The 25051-nt window shown below is 35.7% G+C and overlaps 7 protein-coding genes and 1 pseudogene across 10 annotated transcripts; 1 reads left to right on the top strand and 7 right to left on the bottom strand.

Annotated features, from left to right (window-relative positions):
• Positions 1-233: 233 nt before the first annotated feature.
• On the bottom strand, positions 234-1904 carry LOC133837631 (uncharacterized). The gene is made up of 3 exons (XM_062268460.1): positions 1691-1904; positions 1150-1633; positions 234-1078 (listed from the first exon to the last, which is right to left on the bottom strand). Exons 1-3 carry the CDS (start codon positions 1758-1760, stop codon positions 853-855), a joined length of 780 nt encoding a protein of 259 aa, XP_062124444.1. The 5' UTR covers positions 1761-1904; the 3' UTR covers positions 234-852.
• Positions 1905-2284: 380 nt separating this feature from the next.
• LOC133837377 (uncharacterized) lies at positions 2285-4078 on the bottom strand (annotated as a pseudogene).
• A 722-nt stretch (positions 4079-4800) lies between these two features.
• LOC133838089 (uncharacterized) lies at positions 4801-5424 on the top strand. Its single transcript, XM_062269052.1, has one exon. The coding sequence runs from the start codon at positions 4801-4803 to the stop codon at positions 5422-5424; it is 624 nt and encodes a 207-aa protein (XP_062125036.1).
• A 1540-nt stretch (positions 5425-6964) lies between these two features.
• LOC133838310 (protein takeout-like) lies at positions 6965-8179 on the bottom strand. The gene is given in 4 exon segments (XM_062269376.1): positions 6965-7411; positions 7479-7774; positions 7776-7963; positions 8019-8179. Coding segments are annotated over 4 exon segments (783 nt in total). The 5' UTR covers positions 8092-8179; the 3' UTR covers positions 6965-7185.
• Positions 8180-8240: 61 nt separating this feature from the next.
• Positions 8241-9316, bottom strand: LOC133838312 (circadian clock-controlled protein daywake-like). Its single transcript, XM_062269379.1, has 3 exons — positions 9232-9316; positions 8690-9176; positions 8241-8632 (listed from the first exon to the last, which is right to left on the bottom strand). The coding sequence occupies exons 1-3, from the start codon at positions 9296-9298 to the stop codon at positions 8413-8415; spliced, it is 774 nt and encodes a 257-aa protein (XP_062125363.1). The 5' UTR covers positions 9299-9316; the 3' UTR covers positions 8241-8412.
• Positions 9317-9696: 380 nt separating this feature from the next.
• On the bottom strand, positions 9697-10725 carry LOC133838311 (uncharacterized). Its single transcript, XM_062269378.1, has 3 exons — positions 10537-10725; positions 9985-10471; positions 9697-9931 (listed from the first exon to the last, which is right to left on the bottom strand). Exons 1-3 carry the CDS (start codon positions 10604-10606, stop codon positions 9712-9714), a joined length of 777 nt encoding a protein of 258 aa, XP_062125362.1. The 5' UTR covers positions 10607-10725; the 3' UTR covers positions 9697-9711.
• Positions 10726-11377: 652 nt separating this feature from the next.
• LOC133839030 (protein Malvolio) lies at positions 11378-21285 on the bottom strand. 4 transcript variants are annotated; one of them, XM_062270334.1, is made up of 12 exons: positions 20574-21284; positions 17744-17981; positions 17489-17673; positions 17261-17425; positions 17064-17202; positions 16135-16290; positions 15916-16074; positions 15413-15858; positions 15229-15344; positions 15058-15149; positions 14709-14779; positions 11378-12235 (listed from the first exon to the last, which is right to left on the bottom strand). In XM_062270334.1, exons 2-12 carry the CDS (start codon positions 17978-17980, stop codon positions 12181-12183), a joined length of 1821 nt encoding a protein of 606 aa, XP_062126318.1. In that variant the 5' UTR covers position 17981; positions 20574-21284; the 3' UTR covers positions 11378-12180. The 4 variants fall into 4 exon arrangements, with proteins under 4 accessions (XP_062126318.1, XP_062126317.1, XP_062126319.1 ...); XM_062270333.1 differs by lacking the exon at positions 11378-12235 and adding an exon at positions 12553-12908 and having other exon boundaries at positions 20574-21285; XM_062270335.1 differs by lacking the exon at positions 11378-12235 and adding an exon at positions 13861-13888.
• Positions 21286-21831: 546 nt separating this feature from the next.
• LOC133839031 (hematopoietic lineage cell-specific protein) lies at positions 21832-24958 on the bottom strand. Its single transcript, XM_062270336.1, is given in 6 exon segments — positions 21832-23909; positions 23970-24080; positions 24135-24162; positions 24164-24428; positions 24501-24680; positions 24804-24958. Coding segments are annotated over 5 exon segments (1656 nt in total). The 5' UTR covers positions 24665-24680; positions 24804-24958; the 3' UTR covers positions 21832-22821.
• Positions 24959-25051: the final 93 nt, after the last annotated feature.

Here is a 25051-nt window from a genome sequence, read left to right as displayed (position 1 = left end):
AATACAAACTAATGCTAATCAATATTTTCAATCAAAAAACTTATATAAAACACTTTCAATCTTATTAAAGCCTTTTTGGTACTTATTATTTCTTCAGATTATGCATTTTTTTCTACTCTTACGTAACTCGAAAAAAAATATTGATTCATTTAATTTATTTTATCCGCACAAAAACACAATTAGCAAATATTTTAAATAAGTTTGGCATAATTAACTAGAATAATTTTCATTTTCCATAATTTATTAAAGCTCTTATAAGTTTAGCCACATCTTTAAGAATTTTTACTTATTTTATTATTTTATTTCCGTATCACAACTGCTCACCTGGACTAATGTTAGCTGACTGAAAGCAGTTGCTACAAAAATTGTTAACATTGAGTCAACCGGGTGGCAAACTGATCGTGGCAGCACCTCGTTGCTAAGGAGTTTGTTGATTTTGCAGCTTGACCATTGTTATTTCCCCTCTGCTATAATCCTTGGTTACCAAGGAAGCTCCAGACGTTGCCATGCTTCTAGCCAACAGTTGCAAATGCCTAATGTGTCTATTGCATGCAACGTAGATTTGCACGCCACGTCGATTTACTGTCAGCACTGACGTGTTGCTTGGTAAACTTGGCCTATTGCAGGATTGGTGATGTTTTGATTAGGCGCTAATTAAATCGATTATTTTGGTAGATTAGTGGATAACACAATTCAATTAGATTAAGTTTATTAAAAGCAGCAGGAATCCCAAGATGTAAGGACTGCAACTTTTCTAGCCCCAATGCTTTATCGTTAACAATAAAAATTAATACCGGTATTCCAATTTATATGAATTTCTTATAAGTTTCGAATTAAATCGATTCACTATCTTTAAATTGAGCTATTCGATTTATTGAAATCGGGTAGAAACATATCGTCATAGGCGACATTCTCCAGTACCTTGTTGAGAATACCAGTAAATGCCAAAGAAAATGCCTTCAGTAGTCCCGGCTCAAGACCGTTCCAAAATTCCACCCAATTTTTATTGAATGCTCGATTTACAGCTATTGTTAAGTCGGTATTTTCTTTATACAAATCATTCATCCAAATAATCCATCTATAATTGAAATGCCATCATTAAACATGTTTATATGACATATGTATGTTTTATTTTGATCAATAACTCACCGATCCAACGTGACTTTGGGTACGATTTCATACACTTTAAGATATCGCTTATTGTTGCGATATTCCAGTATGATCTTGATCTTCAGCGTAAAGTGAATGTTTTGAAAATCAGATTGCAATTTTCCGGTTGTGTTTGCTTTCAGCTTTAGCAACTGACCTTGCATATCGTAGGTTGCTTCGTGCACAAGTCGCGGAATGCGAGCTTTTATCACGATTGGTTCTATTGTTGGATCTCGATTGAAACCCTCAATTTGGGTAACTGTTGCATTGTTGAAGCCCTTGATAATATTATCTCTCATCTGAAAAGTTAGCCAGATGGGACCGCGATATGATGAATCCAACATAGAAACATCTTCCATTTCCGTTGCATCCAATGGCGGCAAACCAATCTCCGGTATGCCTTTGGGATATCTTCTGATTACATCATTACTGCTTTTTATAATACAAGGTGTATCTCCAAAGTGGCATTTTACAATATCACTAGCTATAAACAATTTAATAATTATCTGTCAACTTCTTTGTTTATTGCAATAATACTCACGCAGAACGGTGCTACACACAGCTTTATACAAAAACCAGACAACTGCGATTAATATATACAACTTAATCATATTGCTTGCGGAACTTTAAACTTTTCAATATCTCAGCTCCAATGTGAACCTGCTCTAAGCAGAGATGAACAGCAAATAAATCGAGTAAATCGCGTTGTAAGTTTATTTACAAAACTGTGTTTGATTCGAAACTTACTTGCACTAATATATGGCGATTTTTAAAATGGTTTTAAGTTCAACAAACCACTTTTTTAAAATAATGAAATCAAGTTTGTCGTGGGGGAAAATAGGGGTGGGGGAAAAACACCCGAGTAACACACTCGAGTGTCTGAGCAAAACACTCGAGTGTCTGAGCAAAACTCAGGTGTTTTTCAGAATTTGAGCAGATACTCATAAGACTCAAGCCATTTCGTCATGAGTGCAAAAATGATCGGGTGCACGAAGAACAACCACCGGCAAGTCACAAGTGTCTACAATCCGAGTGTCTAAAATGATTGGGTGCCGAATAGGCAAGTGCAAGAAAGGCCTGAGTATGACAATCACTCACACTCGCAGTACTCGCATGATTTTAAGTAAGTGTGTATCTCTTACTCGGTTCCCAAGTGCTAAGTAGCACCGGCACTCAAAAATGTATGGGTGTGAGTTGAGTGTCGAAATTTGCCACCCTTGACGATGTTTGATGTGTCTATTGCATGCAACGTAGATTTGCACGCAACGTCGATTTACTGTCAGCACTGACGTTTTGCTTGGTAAACTTGGCCTATTGCAGGATTGGTGATGTTTTGATTAGGCGCTAATTAAATCGATTATTTTGTTAGATTAGTGGATAACATAATTCAATTAGATTACGTTTATTAAAAGCAGCAGGTTTCACAAGACGTAAGGATGTAAGGATTGCAACTTTTCTAGTCCTAATGCTTTATCGTTAACAATAAAAATTGATATCGGTATTCCAATTTACACGAATTTTCGATAAATTTAAATAAATTAATTAACGTTAATTGTGAACTAATCGATTCACTAACTTTATAATGACCCATTCGTCTTATTGAAATCGGGTAGAAACATATCGTCATAGGCGACATTCTCCAGTACCTTGTTGAGAATACCAGTAAATGCCAAAGAAAATGCCTTCAGTAGTCCCGGCTCAACACCGTTCCAAAATTCCACCCAATTTTTATTGAATGATCGATTTACAGCTATTGTTAAATCGGTATTTTCTTTATATAAATCATTCAACCAAATAATCCATCTATAATTGAAATACCATCATTAAACATGTTTATATATGTATGTATGTTTTATTTCGATCAATAACTCACCGATCCAACGTGACTACGGGTACGAGTTCATACACTTTAAGATATCGCTTATTGTTGCGATATTCCAGTATGATCTTGATCTTCAGCGTAAAGTGAATGTTTTGAAAATCAGATTGCAGTTATCCGGTTGTGTTTGCTTTCAGTATTAGCCACTGTCCTTGCATATCGTAGGTTGCTTCGTGCACAAGTCGCGGAATGCGAGCTTTTATCACGATTGGTTCTATTGTTGGATCTCGATTGAAACCCTCAATGTGGGTAACTGTTGCATTGTTGAAGCCCTTGTTAACATTATCTCTCATGTGAAAAGTTAGCCAGATCGGACCGCGGTATGGTGAATCCAACACAGAAACATCTTCCAGTTCCGCTGCGTCCAATGGCGGCAAACCAATCTCCGGTATGCCTTTGGGGTATCTTCTGATTACATCATTAATGCTTTTTATAATACAAGGTGAATCTCCAAAGTGGCATTTTACAATATCACTAGCTATAAACAATAGTTGAATAATTTATCTGTCAACTTGTTTGTTTATTGCAATAATACTCACGCAGTACGGTGCTACATACAGTTTTATATAAAAAACAGACAGCTGCGATTAATATATACAACTTAGTCATATTGCTTGCAGAACTTTAAAGTTTTCAAAATCTCAGCTCCAATGTGAACCTGCTCTAAGCAGAGATGAACAGCAATTGAAATGAGTAAATCGCGTTGTAAGTTTATTTACAAAACTGTGTTTGAATATATGTCGATTTTTAAAATGGCTTTGAGTTCGACAAACCACTTTTTTTAAATAATGAAATCAAGTTTGGCGTGGAAATATATTATGATATTTCTTCTTTTTATTACTTCAGTAGAACTTTATTTTAAATAATTTTCAACGGATATAAAGCAAAAACACGCTTGCATTAGCCGATAAAAAAAACCGTAGCGTGCTTCGCAAAAACGTTTGTAGAGTAACGTTACGAATATGTTGCGGAACTTATTAAATAATCATTGCACAATGGGAGAGATATTAGCGGTGATTTGAGAAAAGCTTGTGCAAACATTTTTGCTACTTGTGAAGGAATACATTTCTTATTGTATATACACCTATAATCAATAGAAGCATACACAATAGGTACATATGTAGTCAGTATTAACGATTTTTTCGTGAACAAAATGCATATTGAGCAGATACAACTAATTATGGTTTCATGTATTTATGAAAGGTGTCAAAATTTGCCAAACAACTTGTGAACAACTAAATCAGTAATTGTTTAGCGCCCTGATAAAAGAGACTAAAAGAATGTCTTCAAGTCACGCCAAGAACTGTTGCATATGCGCAACAAATGGAAATCTTCTACCCCAATCAATTCCCCTGCAATTTTATAGGAAATTCTAGCGCAGGCGCCATTGTTACATCGCAACAAACAACTGTTGCATGTTGAGCAACATGTTGCTAAAACAAATGGGTAAAGGGCAACATTGTTGCTAAACTTGAATTGAGCAACAGTTTCTTGCATGACTTCCGCTCACAAAGTTTAGCTATTTCTATTTCAATTTCTATTTATACCACAAATACGATTATTGATTGACCTAGGTCTAGGTGTGCACTGTGGTTCGTTCAACTTGCTGGTTGCTAGGAAAACCTGTTGTCTGTTTAAAGCGTTGCAATGCTGTAATACAAATTAAAGCCAAATTAAAGTTAGTAACCGCAAGTTATGCAAAGCTCACTGGAGCCTAAAATTTATTCATTTATAAGTGTGGCCCTGCATATCTAGTGAGGTTACATTTAAAAATGTGGCAGTTGATCTTGGGCCTGTTGCAACATCTGGGAGCTACACCGGCTATTGTCGTCGAACGCAATATGTTTGCTTACTATAAACTTCCATTAAGGCTGCTAGACATGGAGGTGACTCATTCGGACAAATCTCTGTCGGGATTGTATTATGTGTTGCAGTGTCCGCCGATACTGGACGACAATATTCCCAAGCCAAGGGACATGCAAGTCTGTCGTGTAGTCGACAAATACAAAGATATATGGCGAAAAAAACAAAAATCCAAAAAGAATCCCTGGAAGGCACCGTCGCAAATGATGTTAAGTCCTCTGCCACCACCAGCTGTTAAGCGCATGCAATGGGGATGGCGTCAGCGACGACCTAAACGACAGAATCAGGAATCAAAATCAACATTTAATGAGGCGACTCCATTGCAACATCTTGGACACCCGCATCGCAGACAAAAGCTGCTCAAATTATCCGCCGATCATCAGAAATTCAAGCGTGGTAACAGCAGTAGGGGCTATCAACATATGTATTATCGAGATGAAAGCTACAACGATCATATATTCTACGACGAACTCAAATTGGACGGAAAATTCAAGAACCGCGGCAAATCAAAGACTTATCTTGTGGATAAATGAGACAAGAATTCAATTTTACTTAAATATATTTTTAAAATCGATTATTTCTTTGGCATGTATTATTTGAGTATTGGTACCCTATTCGACTTAATAAAAGTCAAACTCAGTCTGGTAGAAATATATCGTCATTGGCGACATTCTCAAGCGCCTTATTCAGGACAAGCGCCTTATTCTAGGCTTAACGCTATTTCAAATCTCTACCCAATTTTTATTAAACATTGAAATAACAACTATTATTAGTTCGATATTTTCTATATGTAGATCATTCAGTCAAATAATCCAGTTGTTAGTGAAATCAATCCTTGAATGTTACCTTATTTAATTTTGAATCATAACTTCCTGATGCAATGTAAGATATTGCTTATTATTGCGTTGTTCCTTGATGGTAACATGAAGTAAATTTTGTGTCTTGCATGTCGGATGCAGAGTGCGAGCTTTTGTTTTAATTAATTGTTGAATATCCAAAGTGGGTTTTTACTTATTTAGTTTTATAAACTTGTTTATCATTTACAATGACACTCTCGCAGCACGCGTCTACACGCAGTCGAATTAAGACAACAAAATATTGGTATAGTCAATATATTACATTCACTTAATACCTTGATTCATCTCAGCTCAGAATTGTGAGTAGTATCACAAAAATGTGGTTTATTTTATAGGAACTATTGGATAAATCTTACGAAACCGGAAATCATTCTATGCAACATTTATGTGTGCTGCAACTCGAAATACTTTCTGTTACAATACAAATAGAAACATAACAAGTAAGAAAGTTACAGTCGAGTGTGCTTGACTGTGAGATACCCGCTACCCATTTTTAATAAATGCAAACTATTGCGGTATTATTTTCAAAATATACCGAAAATACTAAAAATATACCAAATGGTATGTTTGGTATATCGATATAGTACACCATTAATAACCATAGATGGCACAATGTACCAGATTGTCGGCCAAAGTAACTAAGAGCCCTAGTAAGTAGGCGTTTTTGCCCATACAAAAGTATTTCTTTAATAACTTCCACAATATTTATCTGATCGCAACCAAATTTTCAGGAATCAAATTACGCTTGTTATTCGATTTTTTTTTGTGATTTGCGGGGGCGGAAGTCGGCGTGGCAAAAATTTGAAACAAACTTGATATGCGTGCAAATATAACAAATCCTGTCGAAAATTATAATTCTATTTCTTAGAGTCTCTGAGATCCAGTGTTTCATACGGACAGACGGACAGACCGACATGGCTAGATCGTCTCGGCTGTTGACGCAGATCAAGAATATATATACAGGTCGGAGATGCCTCGTTCTACCTGTTACATACATTTCCTGCCGGCACAAAGTTATAATACCCTTCTACCCTATGGGTAGCGTGTATAAAAATACTAGAAACTCCGGTACAACTATTTAAGAAACCTCATATAAAAATGTTATAACATTTAATAATAACTGGATACGGATACGGATAGATCTAGATTAATATATTTTGAAACATCAAGCTGTTATTAGAATATACTATTTATTTATCCCACACTCAAAGACAACAATTGAGCGTGCACTTGCACATTTATATACTAGCAATCTCGTTGTAATTCGCATAGTTTTGAAACCGGTTTTTTTAAAGCACAAACGAGATTTTCACCATTTCGCATGAATTTAACGTTAAATGCATAAGTTATCTACCCTTATATACAAAACTTGTTCCTGACCATGGACAAAACGCAAACTATTTATTTCAAAAATTTAAATAAAGTAAAATAACAACTTCAACTTTTTTCTTCATTATCAAAATCATTTTTAAGAAACAGTTCATCATAGGGCACTTTTTGAAAAATTCCTTCTATCAAGCTGGTAAAGACCTTGCTAAAAGCATTCAAAATAGACGGCTCCATTTCATTATAGAATTCTAACCAATGGGCATTAAAAACTTTATTAACTGCAAGTGTCAAGTCCGAATTCTCCTTGAAAAATTCGTCCAGCCATAGAATCCAGCTAGTATAAAGCAGAACGGTTGGCATTGCTTTCGAAAATGTAAATATGATATTTAATGAATACTTACCGCTTCATTTTAACAATTGGTACCAATTCGTATATTTTCAAATAACGAGTATTATTACGGTATTCTGTAATTACTTTCAATTTCAAAGTGAATTGAAAATGCTGAAAGTCCGATACCGACTCTCCCGTTGTATTTATTTGGGTGAATCCAACGCGTCCTGCAGCTATATAGCTACCCTTGTGTATAAGACTTGGTATTTGACCATGTATTTCCATCGTAGTAGCTGTTGGATCTCTGCCAAAGCCTTTTAGTTTCGTTATTGTTGTATTTTCAAATCCATAATTAATTTGATTAAAAAAGTTGGAACTTCAGCCAAACCCCGCCTGATTCGTCATTATTCCACAATTCTAGGTTTGGAACATCAACAACATCCGTGGGAATCATTCCAATGGCTGGGATGCCTTTTGGAAATTGCTTAATAACATTATTCATAGACTCTATAATGCATTTTAGATCTCCGTAATTACATTTCTGAATACCCTTTGCTATAAAACACTTTGATTATTAAATAGTGGTTGAAATACATTTTTGGCTACCCACGTAATGTTAAAGTCTGACATCTCAACACAACTAGAAACTGCAAACTGATCACGACTTTTAAAAATCCGCGCATTTTTCACAAGTTTCAATTTAACTATTAATAAGTTATTTAGATTTCTGATAACTAATAGATTGTGCACTTGTTGCTTTGTCTACATTTCTCGCGTGATTAAAACGTTTGAACATTCATAATGCTTATATATACATATATCCAGTTCTTAGTTAGCATCGTTTCGGTTTTATCTCAAGTAGTGGGGAATATGCAATCCAGAAAACCATTTTATAAAATGTGCAACGTATGTACATATTATAATTATTTGAAGCTCATGACTTGATTTTATTGCTCAGTTTACTAACCGCTATTTGTATATAAAGTATGTGTGAATTATTGTATTCATAATTGTTTGGTGTCATTCTTGGATATGAACAAGTCATCATATGGAACATTATCAAAAATGCTTCTCAGCATACTTAAAAATACATTAGTAAATATTAGCAGTATTGGATTTTCTAGTTCTTTCCAAATTTCAGACCAGTTCTCATTAAATATTGTATTAATAACAGTGGTTAACGCTGGATTTTTCGGGAAGAAATTATCAAACCACATTTGCCAGCTGCAAAAGAAGTGAATTAATTATTGACACAATTTCTAGATGCACAAGAAAGCTCACCGATCAATGCCGATATTGGGTGTAAGTTCATTAATCTTGAGGTAGCGTTTATTATTACGATATTCAGTTTGAACTTTTAAAGCCATTCTGAACAATACATGGCTAAGTTCTGATTTAGAAACTCCAGTTGCATTAATATTCAGCATCCATAGCATGCGGCCCTTGGCATCGTAATTACCCGCACAGACAAGTTTGGGTATTACGCCCCGAATTTTGATCTCTGCAGATGTTGGATCTTTAACGAATCCCTTAGCTTCCGATATTACTGTATTCTCAAACCCGTAAATTGATTGGTTATACAGCTTTAACTTAAACCAAAAATCATTGAGCTCATCATTATTCGCGAATTGAACATTTGGCAGCTTGACAACATCCATGGCTTTCATTCCAATCACTGGGATGCCTTTAGGAAATTTCTCAATTACCTCATTGATCGTCAATCTTACACACCTGTTATCTCCGTAGTGACATTTTGTAATACTCTCAGCTAAAAATGGCTTACGTTATCCAAAAGCTTTCTTTATTTCTTGATAGTTACCTACGTAATGTTTCACATTTCGACGCGATGATAAACTGTAAACTTATCGCTACATATAATATTTGGTACATTTTTTTGTTTACTTTGTTTCAATACAATTTTTTTCTGTTATGAATATTTTCAATATGCATTAAAGAGTACTTGCTTTGTTTACGGTTCTTGATTGAATAAAATATTGGCTTACATTAGTTGAACATTTACGAAGCTGAAAAGCTTCTTTGCATAATTATAGAACTATTTACCTGCAAAATCAGAAACTCAGTCTTAACGTAATTAGTGGTGAATATACAACAAAGAAAATATGTTGAAATACAAGTTTACTGAATTGTAATTAGACAAATGAGGTGAAATGTTTATTATAATATAGAAAAGTGCATAACTTGTTTATCTTCTTGTCTTGGTTAACTTACAAGCCCGTTGAATACTCTCTGGGTGGTATTAAAGGAAGTTAAAGCTGAATATTAAGTAAGCAAACAAAGTGTGATCATAATTCTTTAATGTATTTATTGGATAGGAACATATCATCGTATGCAACATTCTCTAAAGTATTTTGTATTATGCTGAGAAAAACACTAGTAAATATTTCTAATATGGGTTTTTCTAGCTCATTCCAAAACTCAACCCAATTCGCATTAAATATTTTATTAATTAGAATGGTTAAGTCCGAATTGTCCGGAAAAAAGTTATCCAACCACATTATCCAGCTGTAATATGAAATAATTTATTAATTGTTACAATTCCCAATTCTAAAACCCACCGATCGAGGCCGACATTGGGTACGAGTTGATAAATCTTAAGGTACCGCTTATTGTTACGATACTCGGTTTGGACTTTTAAGGAAAACTCAAAAAAAAAGTTAAAAAACTCCGACTCAGAGTCGCCAGTTGAATTAATATTCACCATCCACAGCATTCGACCTTTAGCAATATAGTTACCCTTGTATACAAGCCTGGGTATTATGCCCTTTATTTCAATCTTTGACGACGTGGGATCTTCATCGAATCCGTGCACTTCCGTTATCGTTACATTCTCGAAGCCATAATTAATTTGATTCACCAACTCAAAGTGATACCATGCATTTCCCACCGGCGGATCGTTGACGAGTACAGTATCTTTCACGTGAACAACATCGAGCGGCTTTAATCCGATGGATGATATACCTTTTGGATATCGGCGTATTAAATTATTAGCTGTCTCCTTAATGCATTTAGTATCTCCGAAATGACACTTCTTGACAGCATTCGCTGCGAAAAGCGAGATAATGATAATCAAAACAATATGTCATATGAATTTTAAATACGCTACCCACGCAGTTCAACTACGCACTCTAAACCGACATATAGCTGCAGAAATATCACAGTTATTAACACAGCCCTCATCTTGGGACTGAAGCACTAAACGTCCAGCAGCTTAATAAAATCGAACAAATACATTGAATAGTTTTCGATGAGAATTCTCCTAGTATATAGATTATCATAACACGTTTTCTCGATTCTACCACATAGAACGAATTAAACCAAGCTAAATAATGATATTAACATTTATCTAAGTGCATGTAAAATTATCGTGGTGAGTTTTTCTCAATCATCTGATTTGAAAGCTTGACCGCTTGAAAGCTTTTAATAGTTAACAGCTGTTAAGTATTTTCTAAAAGTTAACTCATCAATTATTGAATTCTCTGCATATGACAAATAACTAATAATTACAATATATTCGAAAACTACTGATTTATGAAATATTTTAACATACTTAAAGATAAATTTTGAAAATAGTTACTTTAATGGCAATGAAATAGACTTCATTGAATTAGAAACACATCTGTCAGTCCGAAATATGCTCATATGGTAATAGTACTACCCCAACCAGCAGGTAATGACGTTGTTGATTTGATTAACTCATTCCATTAATTTCCCTTTCATTCGGATGGCGACTATTTAAATATCAATTACAAAACAAGTATGCAAGCACTGAGGTAATACGTCATGTGCTAATGAGCTGTTATAAAAATCAACGCCCCCAAAGTGCTTAATATAAAAATTGTTGAGTATATTAATAATTCTATATTATTTAACTTAGCTCACGATGTAATAGCTTGAAAACCACTAGGAAAATGGTTTATTCATTAAAATAAAAAACAATTTTCAAATCTGTTTGCACTTATTTAATAATATTTATTTCATTTTATTTGCATCTTAATATAGGACAATTAATTGAATAAAAACAATTTTACGTAGATTCAAACGAGAAGTGTTGGAAAATGATCGATTAACTGATAAAACTGTGATTACAACTTTTTATATGTATTATAAATAAAATATTGTACACATGAAATACTTTCGATAGCATATTAGGATCTTTAGACAATTTTTAAAAACATTTTACACGATTCAAAGATGTTGAATGTTCACAGCCTTATAACATAGTTACTATTACATACTAAACATATAATTAGAATAGGCTATATTATGTTATAATTATTAATTACATTAGAGTTATTGGGACAACTCTCATATGTGTGTGTTTATATTATAAAGTAGTATTTTCTTTCTATGAAATCCTTCTTTGCCTTTTTGGTATACTCGCGGATCATGTTCAAATAACTTTGCTACAAAATTGTTACACTAATTCCAAAGATTTCTCTTGTAATTCCGGTCAGATAAAAACAACAATTCAAATGTTGCCATGAGAAACCCAAGGCGTACCCACGACCAAGTTGATGATATGATGAACAATGTGCTGGAACCTGGCCAGCAGGAGCCGTTACAACATTTGATTGATTTCTCGCAGACGATTTGCTAGGGGAGTCTTGAAGCCAATGCTAGCTGATGACCACATGACCATTGCTTTGGCCTGTGGCACTGTCAACATTGCTGCTGTGGCAATTCAGCTCATTGTTGTTGCTGGTAAAACAAATCTCTTCACTGCCATCGGAATCAGTGCAGAACAGTAATGGCTACGCATCCTCACCATCCATAATGTCAGCATCTGTGTCGGCATTGGTGGCAATTCTGTAAATGAAATATAGTTTGAATGAGATGAAAGCGGTGAATAAATGATGGATGACCGAGTGTAAGTGTACATATTGTGTGTGTTCGTGAGGAATTGGGACTAGGAGTATATTACTTAGCATGTTAAGAGGGGCCCACATAACAAGATCTAATTTCTGCCAACACACAAACATTGATGACTACATTTTTTGTTAAGATATCCTAGATTTACCATTAGCATTAGTTTATTACGAAAAGAAAACAAAACATCTATATCTAGAATCTACAATTAGCAAGCAAGTGAATGGAAATAAAAGACAAGTCAGCATCCCACATCCTTAATATGTACGCATCTATATTTTATTATCTTTATTGACATTGGGAAAGGAAATGATGCTATCGGGAGTTTTATTTATTTAACCTATACATACTTATATTAATGCATATACAAGTATATACAAAATTGCTTAAAGTGAGTACGTAAATTCTTTCGGTAAATACTTAATTAACATTTAACATTCAATTAGCTAGAGAATACATACAAGTACGAAGATAAAAGAAATAAAAAAAAAATAGATTTTTATTATATACATTATTCATTTATATAAACGTGAAGAGGACTTAAGAATCGTCGACACTTTGTGGATTATTAAAGGCATTTATCGAAATTCCATTATCATTCAGCGTCAGCTCACTGCGTGATCCACATGTGGTTGGTTGGTTAGGTGAGTCGTTGATTTGTTGGATTTCGTTGTTGTACCACAGAATGTTTTTGCCCCAGAAAAAGGCAACAAATTGGCGGCACGTGCAGCAGCGGATTGTCAAGTTTAAATAAACAATTGGAAATTTTCAAATCGGTTTATTTTCTTAATTTCTTGTTTGGTTTTTACTGTGATGAGTAAAACTGTCAAAATGCTAATTTATTTTGTTGGCTTTTAAATTTTGGTTCAGTGCTCAGATTAATTTTCATCTGATTTTTTGTTTGAAAATCTTTGCAAACTCTGAGCATTTTTTTGGATCTCGATTTTCTATGAGGCTCATGTCAATTGTAAACTTTTTTGAATTTGTACAATCGCCAAAATAAAACATTTGCAGTTTGTTGATTTTATTATTGAAGGTGTTGTTGTGTGTCAATTTTGAAATGTGAATTGTTTGTACAGTTTTTCATTAGGCCAAAAAGTATATTTGTGAAATATCAATCAATCCAAGACATATGTGGTTTTAATAATTTTGCAAATGTTTTTCAATTTTTGAAGTTGTTGCCAATGTCACGAGGAAGGGTTAGTGTATTTTTGCACACACGTTAGATACATAAAGTACAGAGTGTGGTGGAAAACAAATGTAGTAGTCGCAGACACATATAATAAAAGAGAATTTTCAACACAAAAATAAAAAACAGTTTGAAGAGTATTAGCAACAGTTCACCCGTTGATGTTAATTACGTAAACATTTATTATTCCTTAATTAACCGCTCCTAATGGATGAATATAATAATGGATGATCAAATCTTTATACCAGCGCAAAATGATACCGATGGTCCAATATAGTTGCAATCCCGATGCCAGCATATAATTCTTACTTAATACCATAAAATGTGACACATCTCCATGGTCCGCAAAGTCAATTCCATTATCGGCTGCGGCAAAGTAATTGCTTAAGGTATCCACTTAAAAACTATTTCATGCGGCAAAAGATTGTCCAAAAAGGAAACACTTTTAAATGAAACGCTAATAAATGCAGAGTTTATTTATAGAACTAAGCGCCCTGACTTAAATTATTATACCATGCTTGATAATTATCATGTATGATACAAGTAATATAAGACCATAATATCAAAAGCATTATGACTTACCATACTTACTTATAAATAGATTAAATGATATGAACTCAAACCTCTAAATTTACGCGGCTATAATAGGCATTATAAATTCTTATGATGTGTATCTAAAGATCCTACAATTATATCATTATTTATGGAATTGTTAGTGTTGTTAGGCGCGTGATTTAGTGTTAATATCACAAAAGTGTGAGGTCTCCTGTATGAGCTAAGTAAATGGTAAGGCTAATAATTCAAACTGAATCACTGAGCCACCTTTTCCGAAACAGTATCGAGACCTTTGGCAGTGTTAGTGTTATCGCCTACAACTAAGGTAACATCACTGTGAATAATTGAAAGAAGAGCATAGCAATACGTTTTGGATTAAGTATTAGTAAATGAGAATTAAACGAAGATAACCGGATGGTACGAAGAGTAGAATAGGTAGAAGATTAGTAGTAGATTAGTAGATTAAAGAGGACAGCATAATAGTTGCAGACAGCATCAAGAGTGCTGGGGAAGTAAAGGCAGTTGATAGTTACAGATAGGTACTAAATAGATACTTCAGTTAGTTTACCATATACGTAGACAGTTAAAGAGATCGGAGAGTTTAGTGTGCACTGATGTGAATGTGTGTGGTAAATGTTATGGTTAAATACGAACTAAGCTTCGACATACCTGGCATATGTTGAGTTGGCGTTCTTTATAGAAAAGCTATTCTGACTTGGCAACACGAAACGTTGGACCCACTGTAAATAAGTAGAATAATACTTAAGGCACTTGTAGGTGATATTGTCTTGATTTTTACTACAAAGTATGATATTTAAAGCCACCCACTCTGAATGCAAACAGTCACGTAAAATGATAAAGTCTTGTTCGTCTTAACGGTTCGCCATTTCAATTTATGACAGACTACTTAATGCCAAAAACTGGCTACTGTCACGGCTATCGATAAGTGCCCCCGACTTCTCGGTACGTGACGCATACATTGCGGTAGGAAACCGATGGAGGCGACCATAACACTTACCCGACTATTCATCAGACGCTTGTTGCCCATGCAGGCGGCCATGTGTATCACAAGATATATATTAAACAGTATGTATAATACAGCAAATATGCCTGAAATTTAAAAAGAGAATGCCGTTTATCAATCTGAGCAATCAGCAACAAACAGCGAAATGCGATATGCGAAACTTACAGACGAGTGCTAACAGGCCGCCTTCAATATTCAGCGCTTCCACTTGGGCGACCACAAAGTATAAATTAACGCCAATAACCACAATTGTGAGCAATATGGAAACGATTTTGTTGCCGCTGTAATTGACATGGCAACAGTATGCATTATTGTTTAAATACGCATCAGAAATCATTCTCATACTTACAGTCCATTGACAAACTCGCCCATGATGGCTGCACTTGAGGTGAATGCTATGGTGGGTATTGCAGCGAATGGCAGCTGCAACGACATGACCGCATTCAATATGTCATTCATATTGGTTAGATCTTCCATTTTGCTGAACATGGCTAGACAAAAGGTGGGAATGATGGCAATGCAGCGCGTGACCAGCACGCGACACCAGCGTGGCCATTGCAGATTGAGGAAACCCTCCATTGAGAACTGTCCAGCATAAGTGCCAGTCATTGTGGAGCTCTGGCCAGCGGCCAAGATACCAACGCCCCATATGTACATGGCAGCAGCTCCAAATGTGCAACCCAAGAACAGACCGCCTTTGTACAGATCCGCATTAATAATATCATTTCCGTTATTATTGTCGGTAAAGGACAATTTGGCGTCCTCGTACATAGTTTGGTTAGTACAGATATCCAGCTAAAGTCAAGTAAAATTAGCGAGTGTTTTAGAATGTCGAACAGTTCAGTTACTCACCACATCTTGATTGGTTTTGCCATACATGCCATGGGCAAAGACAGCGACAACAAACAGATTGATGATAAAGGAGACAAACAAGGCAATCGAGGCTTCAATGAAGAAATAGAAATTCGCTTCGCTCACTTTCTTTGGCTGGCGACGATCCACATCGCGAGACTGCAAATATAGATGTTAATTGGAATTATCTCTAATACAATATTTGTATGTTTATCTTACCTTCACCAAGGCAGAGTGCAAATACAGATTGTGTGGCATGATAACAGCACCAACCACGCCCACCGCCTGCAGCAACACATCCGAATTGCAATCGGAGCACCAAGGTATAAACATGCCCTTCATAACATCTCCTTGATTGGGTGCTGAGACGATATACTGCGAATATGCAAAACAAATAATAATTGAAATTACTAATGGGAATGGCTTTTAAAGACACATCATCAAAGTACAATATGGTATATAATCAAATGACTACCCTTAAGCCTCGAAGTAAATCGATAAATATAAATTTACAAGACAAGCACACACTTATATTGAATTACGATTACAATGCTATTAACAATCTTTGCAGGACAAAATTCCAGTGATTGTAAACATTTCTGATCAAATAGATTCTGAAAGATTTGTTGTACTGCATTTTATCTAATCATTGCAGTGCGCCAACACACCAATTACGAGAAACATGCGCTACAAAAAGACAGTTGAACAAACAGTTTCCGCATTCGCGGAATCATCTCGAAAACAAATGTCAACATGAAGGCAAGCTGCACTCAAGTATGATTGATTATAAGATATTCTGCATGTGAAACGTATTCAATGACTATATATTTGTGATTTTACTGTTCCCTAATTATACCACCCCTCTAAGTCGATTACTATCAAATAAAAAATCATATCATTAGTTACCGAGAACGGGAACGTAAAACGCCCCGCACAGACGCTCATAACAATTGACAATTTATGACAACAGACAAAAATAAAATTGTATTATAAGTGCAGGCAAAACAATTGTTTCGCGTTTTTATTATTTCAGTAAACGTAGACTGAAAAAAAATTATCCAAATAATACTATTTATTTTTGGAAGGCAGATACTAGGGGAATTTTCTGGGGGTATTTTTCTAAACTGTACAAATATAATAAGGCTTACCTCATAGCCGAACGTGACGGCCATAACAGTGATTAAGAAACCAAATAGGAACTCCAGCTTACGCAATCCATACTTATCCAAAAATAGGAACGTAAATGTATCGACAATGGTGATCAGAACTCCACCCCACAAAGGCACACTTTGGGATAAGCACAAATGAGCAATGGGTATCATTTGTAATTAGCATCTAAACTTACACTTTATTGGATAAAAGATATATGGCAATGGCTGTTCCAATAACCTCCTGCATGTCAGAGCCAATAATGGCAATCTCAATCATAATCCAGAGTATCCAGCGCGGCAAGCGTTTATACTGGCGATAGCACATCTCGGCTAGATGCAGACCTGTCACGACGCCCAATCTAAGAAGACAGATACATAAAATATAGAGCTTCACAATATATCGAAAATATAGTAAAACTCACCTTGCAGCCAAGCGTTGCATAAGTAGACCCAAGACAGTGGCCCATAAGAGAACCCACAGAATTTTGTATTTGGCTGCTGCGCCCGATTGCAAATCGGATTCAATATTGCCCGGATCTAGATACGCAATAGACATGAGAAAACCGGGTCCCGTGAAGGCCCACAGCTTGCGAAAACTGAAACCGATCTGCGTATTGTATTGAGAAATTGTTAATCACTTGATGCTGCACTTAATTAAATTATTTAAATCAACTCACATTTGTGCGATCATCATCAGGTATGAGCACCTTTTCATCACTAAAATACGCCTGTTTCGAGGGTTTCAGATATGTTGTTTCATTCAACATCTGTTGATGCATTTGCGTGCTATGACTAGGACCATCGCCAGCTGTGCTCCCTCTGGCGCTGCCGTTTCCTGAGCCGGATGCCTGATCATCTCCAGCGCTGCCGGCTCCAGGTTCGATTTTATTGTGATATCCCTCATTTAACGACATGCTGAAAAATCAAAAAATTATTGTTAATTAACACTAGCAACACTTTATAGCAGCAATACTTTTATGCAAGATGTGCGTGACAATCAATTGTAAAACAATTCAATTTGTACTTTGAAATTGAAATCGGAAACCGAATACAACGAATTGTCTCTATATTTGTGTTTGTAACGCAGCGACAGCTCAGCACGTGATACTTTTGGCTCAAAGGCAAAGCAGTTATCACAATTCAGACGATTGTTTATCACAAATGAAATGTTGATTAACTTTTTTTTTGCTATACGACTGTTGTGACAACATTTACAGATGTATAATTTGCACATAATTCAAATTTATTGTGTCAGTTCACTTTGTACTCTGTTATTTCAATTATGAAAATATATTATTATATATTATTTGAAAAAACCCCATAATTTTGTTATTATCTTCATTATATATGTATGTATGTAATAAGAGCTAGCAGATATAATTAGAATGGAAGCCGGAGTGCAAAATAAAATTCCCTAGAATTCAAAGCTGATTTTTCTACATATCTGGCGGATTCGTCAGACTTTGTTTTTGATAACATTAACTGTAAGTTAACGAAGAAAAATAACCATTATATCGTCTGTTATTATATAAAATGTGTGTTTCATAGAATATCTCATGAAATGCTGTTGTCAATGTGAATAAATCAAATGTGTCCGTCAGCGGCAATTGTCCACTCTCCGAGCTTCCACTGTAATTCACATAATAAATTGATAACAATATGGTTTGCCTTGTTAGACGACTGTTCAATGCTCAAATACAATCTGCAGATGAATTTGAATGGTCTGTTGTTATTATTGTGATTTTATTATAAATAAATTGTGCTTATAAACAAAGCAATAAAAAAAGATGAAAAATTAAAAGTACTCGTAATACTATGTATATGTCTAAGCAAATAAATAGCGACACACGTTTTAAAACATTTTAAACATTTTAAACGTATTTAGCAAGTTGCGTTTTTGCACAAAATTAAGGGTAATAACCTGCAACGTTAGCAAATATTTATTTACTCTTTATATATAAAATAATCGAGTCATTTATTTGTTCAATATGCTGCTTTAAAGTACGGATTGTATTGATGATTTCTTATATGTATGTATTTTACTTGCACCGTGAAGCTCTTCGCATAGTAAGCGTGAATGAGGTATGAGGTAAAGTGGCAGCAGATCGCTTGGAAATACCGGTGTCTGGTTCACCTTGACAACGCAACACAACGCAACGCCGCTTTCCACATTAGTTCAGTAATGTTCAGATCTCAAACTGACTAAAGACCCCGAATCAAATTATGTTGCTTCCATATAGAGGCTTTGATGTGCTCTTAATTGAGAATCGATTTTTATTTTATGGCAAGCTTAAAGAGTTCAATCTGCGACGGTTTCTTCAAGTTCTACGGAATGTTCGTCATACCATAAATATGAAATCTTGTTTATTCAGTTGGGGAAACAACAGTTAACACCTATCGCATTAACTGTGCCATACTTATCTGCCATATGTCTAGTTCCATATACATATCAGCCATGGAATCGTTAAGAAAAATACAGAGGGCTCGTAAATAGCGATAATTGTTTTAACAAATATACCTTTCAAGATTTAAGTTTTATGAGCATATTTATAGCTTAAGTTTTGTTTGCTAATCATCTCTCGACACTCTAGTTAACAATAAACTAAAATGTAGCTAAATTATTTGAGCTGCTGATCACGAAAATTTGAAAGACTATAAAGACTTCTCTAAACAAAACATACATAAATATATGTTTACAAGCAAACGGTACTTTGTGAGGAACTGCGCATTTAATGTACTATATTGCATTCTTTGTTCATCCAATTTTAAATATTAGATAAAAATGCGTCCACAGAATTTTCTGCGGAGTAAAAATAAATTGGAAAAAAAGCTTTTTTGCAACAGCAAATTATTTATGGATACAAAAAAAACAATAATTAAGTAACGCCCTTTACGACCTAAAAACGAGAAGTAAAAAAGTTATAATCTCAGGTAATTAAATTGATAGTAATTTCCTGGGCACATGAGAACTAACTGTATTTGAACTTTAAACAATAATAGAAAATGATACCATCGAAGTGCGCTAAATTGAAGCATTTCAAATGTGACTTTTTCATGCATATTCCATAAATAATGCAGCTAATTAACTTGATTCATTTGAGAATTGTTTTCTATTGTTTGAAAATGATATTGCATATTGGATCATTGCTTATCGACAATGTATTATTGAACAATTTCAAGTGACGATTACTTGGCAACAATTCGCCCGCCACAACAGAGGAAAAGCTCCTGCCTCTCCTCTCTCAATTATTCTCATTTTCTCTCTTTCTTTTGTGTAGTTCTATAGCACTCTTTTAGCCGGTGTGCGTGTGTGCTTGTGTTTTCGATTTTGGCGCACCTGTCTGCGCACTCACACTCTCTTACATATGTAAGCATGAAGAAAAAAAAACAAAATCTACACAAAATGAACACATTAAAATAATGTCTTTCTAGTTCGTTCAATTGCAGATTACAAATGATTAACGATAATTAGTTAGCAATTAAGTTAAACAAACATATTTCACGTACTTTTAACAGCTCGACGATTGCAGGCGACCGTAAAATTAAAAAATGTAAACTGTTTCCAATGCACAGTGAGGCGAAATCGTTGACGATTGAAGATTTTGTTAAAATAAATTTATCACACAAGTACGAGGAGAAAACGAAACTAAATTGCACACGCTATAGCCTTTAGGCATACTATGTATATACATATATTATAAATGCATCGCGTTATATACGTAATTCCTTTGTTGAACCAATTACACGACGTTCGGTGACGTTGACCGTTCGGTTCAACTTTTTTTTGGACGACTTGCCAGCGTCGTCAGTGCTTGAGCATCGTCTGCCACACACTATTCACAATTGTCAATGTTTTGCGAGTTATTGCCTTCAATCAAATCGTACGCGCGTCGTTCAATTTAGCAAACACCCGTGTCACGTTTAGATAGATGTTTGTTTTTATTTTACTTTGTATTTAATTTTGCTGAGCAATATTGTGATTGTTGCTTCTTCTTTGTGAATATACCCCGGATGCTTTCTTTTTCATTCGCACTCACGAGCAGCGCTATTTACCCCAAAACAGCTGTTTGAACGTTGAAGAAAAACTTCGACGTGGTATAGATTCGTTATCGATGTATCGATATTTTCCAATTCGCCCAAGCTATTGCCAGGAACAGCTGTTTTACTGTTAAGCGTCTTCTTCGAACGTTGTCGTTACGTTGGACGTCGAGTGACTGGCACTGATGGGGTTCGCCGCTATATATATATACAATAAAAATATTGCTAGTGAGCGCGTAATATCGCTCACCAGTCGTCGCACTGATAGTGTGGCGATGAGAGCAACAGCGACATTTTGATGTGGGATTTTCTGATAAAGCTGTAAGATCCAATATGTTCGCCACAGCACGCCCGGTTAGAAGGACAATAAAAAAAACCATATTTTGTGTACATGTGAACGTTGAGTATTGTCAAAACTGCTCAACGTTACAGTAATAGTTATCATGCCGGCATTGCCGTTATCTGCTCAGCAAAATTGGTATTCATGGCTATCGCTCTCAACACCATTGTCTGGGGTTCTCTTCTATCATAGTGTATCTTGCCGATGTATTGCACATTTGTATTGCATGTATGAAAATGTACATTCGCTCATTTATCTGAACGGTACACAATCATTTTGACAGACAACGCGAATCGGTAAATCAAACGTTGTTCGCTTCACGCACTTGTTATCATAAATCCAGTTAACTACTTTGGCTTAAGAGCTAACAGATATTTTTAATGACAATTTTGAGATCGTAGCCTATTTGATCGATATGAACACGACTCTGACGGGGGTCACCACAATTTTAATGAAAAGTCTTTGATGTTTAAAGTCACGAGATATGTTTAAAGCCTTACTATAAATATTCACCACAACAACAAAAAATGCAAACAGTCATATGTTTCTTTATCAACTGGAAATACGATCCAACAAAGTAAATGATTCATTTGCATTACAACTGATAACCCACGCAAAAAGGAAATACTTCCATACCATTCTAAGATTACAAGTAATTTACATAAACATATACACATACATATATACATATGTACATTCATACGTTTGTATGAGAAATATAAGATTATGATTCGGGAAATCCCAAAAAAATTTACAGAATAATTAAAATAACTAGCAAGGATTGCTTTCTGATAAACACGGTGATATAAGCCAGAATATACATATATTTGTATTCTTAATTTTAAGAATATAAATAATATACAAATGAATACTTCTAAATATAGTTTTGAATATATTTTTATTGATTTTCTTTATCAAAAGAACAGACTTTGTTTTCATTGCCTTTAACATTTTTGAAAACATTTATAAACTTTATACAAGTGTTCTCACTTTTGACACAATAACTTTAAGTTTAACAAATATATTTTCGGACAATAAAAAACAAATGCAATTACAATTAGTCATTTTGCACAATCAAGTATTAAAATGTTTACGTAGTAAATGTTTATAAATAGTAAAATATATTTTTAAACAAAATAAAATCTTAGAAACAAGAATCGAATGTAAATTTCAATTTTTTAAATCGAATATGAATGATGTAAATAAAATGGAATAATATAATTATTGCGTGTGACGATGTAACAAATTACAATAATGTTAACGTTTCTTCGTTGTAAGTAGAAATAAATGTTGAGCATGACTTTTATATAATGGTGAATTATGTGACTCAGTATAAAATTGTTCACATCATAAGTTCGTTTATGACATTATCAGAAATTAAGAAGTTTGATTAATAACTTGCACATAATTTGCCGGGAAGAGACCATAACGGTTTTTGCACAGACCTCGCCACCAACCATCATCGATTTTCTCAATATGAGTGACCACATCATCAGGGTCAAACGATATCTCATCGTCGTCAGCTGCCTGATAATCGTAGAGAGCAATTGCATGCGTGCCAGTATCCTCCAGATAATCGGCCAAGTTGTCCGAATTGGCGTAGATGGCCTCCTCGTTACCATTGGCAGCTGCTGCTGCTGCTGTTGGAGTTGGCGAGACTGATGCTGGCAATGGAGATGCAGCCTTCAGTTCTGCTTGGTTTTGATACAGCGGCTCAGCTTCAGGTTCTGGCACCGGCTCAGGTTGTTTTTCTGGTTGTGGCTGTTGAACCTGCTCCGGCTCCGGTTCCGGTTCAGCCGCAGGGACATGAGCCGGCGATTGTGGCTCGCTTGAAGGGGGAGTGGCAACAGTCTCAATCTCAATTTGTGGCACAACATCAGGTGGTGCAGTAACTTTTGGAGTTGGACCGACGACTTCTTTAACGACGACTGGAGGCGGCGTGACGGGCTTCGGCTGCTCAACTACAGCCGCCTTGGCTGGTTCGCTGAGCGCTGGTTCCTTGGGTATGACAATGGGATCCTTACGGGCCGGAGGAGTCTCTGTCACTGGCGACTGCATTTGATTGAACGCACTAATGGCATTGCCAATGCCTCCGGAACGACCTGTTTGTATTGCCGTGCGACTTCCTTTCACGGGAGCCGTACGTGCTTCCTCTGCGGAAGGTAATGGCGTGTTTTCAACAACTGTTTGCTTGGCTGCCTCCTCCCGATCTCGTTTATCCTTGGCCTCACGCAAGCGCTTTTGTTCCTCCGCACGCTTGCGGGATTCCTCCTCAGAGTTCTTAGCCAAATTTTCAAATTTGGCCCGCAAGTTGGAGGGCTTAGCACCCTCAATGACGGGCTTGACTTTATGATCCACTTGACTGGCGTGCTTTTGCGGTTTCTCAATATGATCCCAGCCGACAGCAGATTTATCCTTACGATCTTCCTGTACGCCAAACTTACCGCCAAACCCTTTGGAATAATCTGTAAACCAGAGTCGGTTTAGTTTTGTATTTTCTATTACGATGCTATTTTTATTCTTACCCTTTTGCGACTCGTGTTTCTCAACCTTTTCAATGTGATCCCAGCCCAAAGCAGATTTGTCCTTGCGATCTTCCTGCACTCCAAATTTGCCACCGAAACCCTTGGAATAATCTACAAATGATTTTTTAAAAGCTAATCGTTGAGGGATTTTCATTCATTTCTTACCCTTCTGCGACTCATGCTTTTCTACTTTTTTCTATATGATCCCAGCCAACAGCAGATTTGTCCACACGATTCGTTTGCACACCGTATTTGCCACCGAAACCCTCACTGTAATCTCTTTGCGATGCATGCTTGTCCACCTTGCCCTGATAGTCGTGCCCCACTGCCGACTTGTCCATGCGATCCTTCTCAACACCAAATTTGCCACCGTATCCATATCCCGCATTTTGATCCTTCAATAATTGCTTTTTCTTGTCCAAATCGGATTTCTCAGTCTCCTCCCGCAGCTTATCCATGCTGTTGTTCGAACAATAAACCAAGAAAAAATGTAACACTCATCAAGAATGATGACCCAAAGAGGTGACTCACTCAATGGCTCCGCCTCCGTCACGACCGCTGCCATCAATAGTTTTGGAGCCCCAGCGCTGCTCTTGTTCGCTAACATCGTTGACAAAATCAGGATCCGTCTCCCAGTCATCGTCTTCGGCCGCATTAGTGGCCTGTATTTGGTGACCGGCAGTTGCTTTCCACATACTGAGGTTTTCTTATCTGCATTCAACATTGGAGCCAAAGATAAAAACAATGACAGGTTTCTTTTCGTCGGAATTTATTGATAGCGAAGGGAGGGGCCCATTCGCCGAACAGAAATGGTCCTATTTTGATCATACTTACACTCTCTAATTTGATTTTAAGCGATAAATTTTCTTATTTAAAAATTATCTAAATAATACAAAACACTATGAATACACCGCAAATGAGTAACACAATTAATTTAAGTGCAATGTTCGGAAGAATTGTTGTTAATGAACGGCAGGCAGCGTGACCGCCAATCGAATCTTAAAATGTACTATTTTATGACAAAAATATACCACACAATCACTTTTGTGGTCAATGCCGTATATAATATTGAAGGCAAAGCA

Source organism: Drosophila sulfurigaster, chromosome 2R (assembly GCF_023558435.1).
Source record: "Drosophila sulfurigaster albostrigata strain 15112-1811.04 chromosome 2R, ASM2355843v2, whole genome shotgun sequence".
NCBI classification, from domain to species: Eukaryota; Metazoa; Arthropoda; class Insecta; order Diptera; family Drosophilidae; genus Drosophila; species Drosophila sulfurigaster.
This window is presented reverse-complemented; position numbering and strand designations above follow the sequence as displayed.

Coding starts and splice junctions, on each gene's coding strand:
- LOC133837631 (XM_062268460.1), bottom strand. CDS start 1,760: ATGATTAAGTTGTATATATTAATCGCAGTTGTCTGGTTTTTGTATAAA. Junction 1,634..1,690: donor TGTGTGTAGCACCGTTCTGC/GTGAGTATTATT, acceptor AATTGTTTATAG/CTAGTGATATTGTAAAATGC. Junction 1,079..1,149: donor CCCAAAGTCACGTTGGATCG/GTGAGTTATTGA, acceptor TTTCAATTATAG/ATGGATTATTTGGATGAATG.
- LOC133838089 (XM_062269052.1), top strand. CDS start 4,801: ATGTGGCAGTTGATCTTGGGCCTGTTGCAACATCTGGGAGCTACACCG.
- LOC133838312 (XM_062269379.1), bottom strand. CDS start 9,298: ATGTACCAAATATTATATGTAGCGATAAGTTTACAGTTTATCATCGCG. Junction 9,177..9,231: donor GTCGAAATGTGAAACATTAC/GTAGGTAACTAT, acceptor AGCCATTTTTAG/CTGAGAGTATTACAAAATGT. Junction 8,633..8,689: donor CCCAATATCGGCATTGATCG/GTGAGCTTTCTT, acceptor CTTCTTTTGCAG/CTGGCAAATGTGGTTTGATA.
- LOC133838311 (XM_062269378.1), bottom strand. CDS start 10,606: ATGAGGGCTGTGTTAATAACTGTGATATTTCTGCAGCTATATGTCGGT. Junction 10,472..10,536: donor AGAGTGCGTAGTTGAACTGC/GTGGGTAGCGTA, acceptor CGCTTTTCGCAG/CGAATGCTGTCAAGAAGTGT. Junction 9,932..9,984: donor CCCAATGTCGGCCTCGATCG/GTGGGTTTTAGA, acceptor TTCATATTACAG/CTGGATAATGTGGTTGGATA.
- LOC133839030 (XM_062270331.1), bottom strand. CDS start 17,980: ATGTCGTTAAATGAGGGATATCACAATAAAATCGAACCTGGAGCCGGC. Junction 16,291..17,063: donor CCGTCACGTTCGGCTATGAG/GTAAGCCTTATT, acceptor GCATATTCGCAG/TATATCGTCTCAGCACCCAA. Junction 15,859..15,915: donor GCAAAACCAATCAAGATGTG/GTGAGTAACTGA, acceptor ACTTGACTTTAG/CTGGATATCTGTACTAACCA.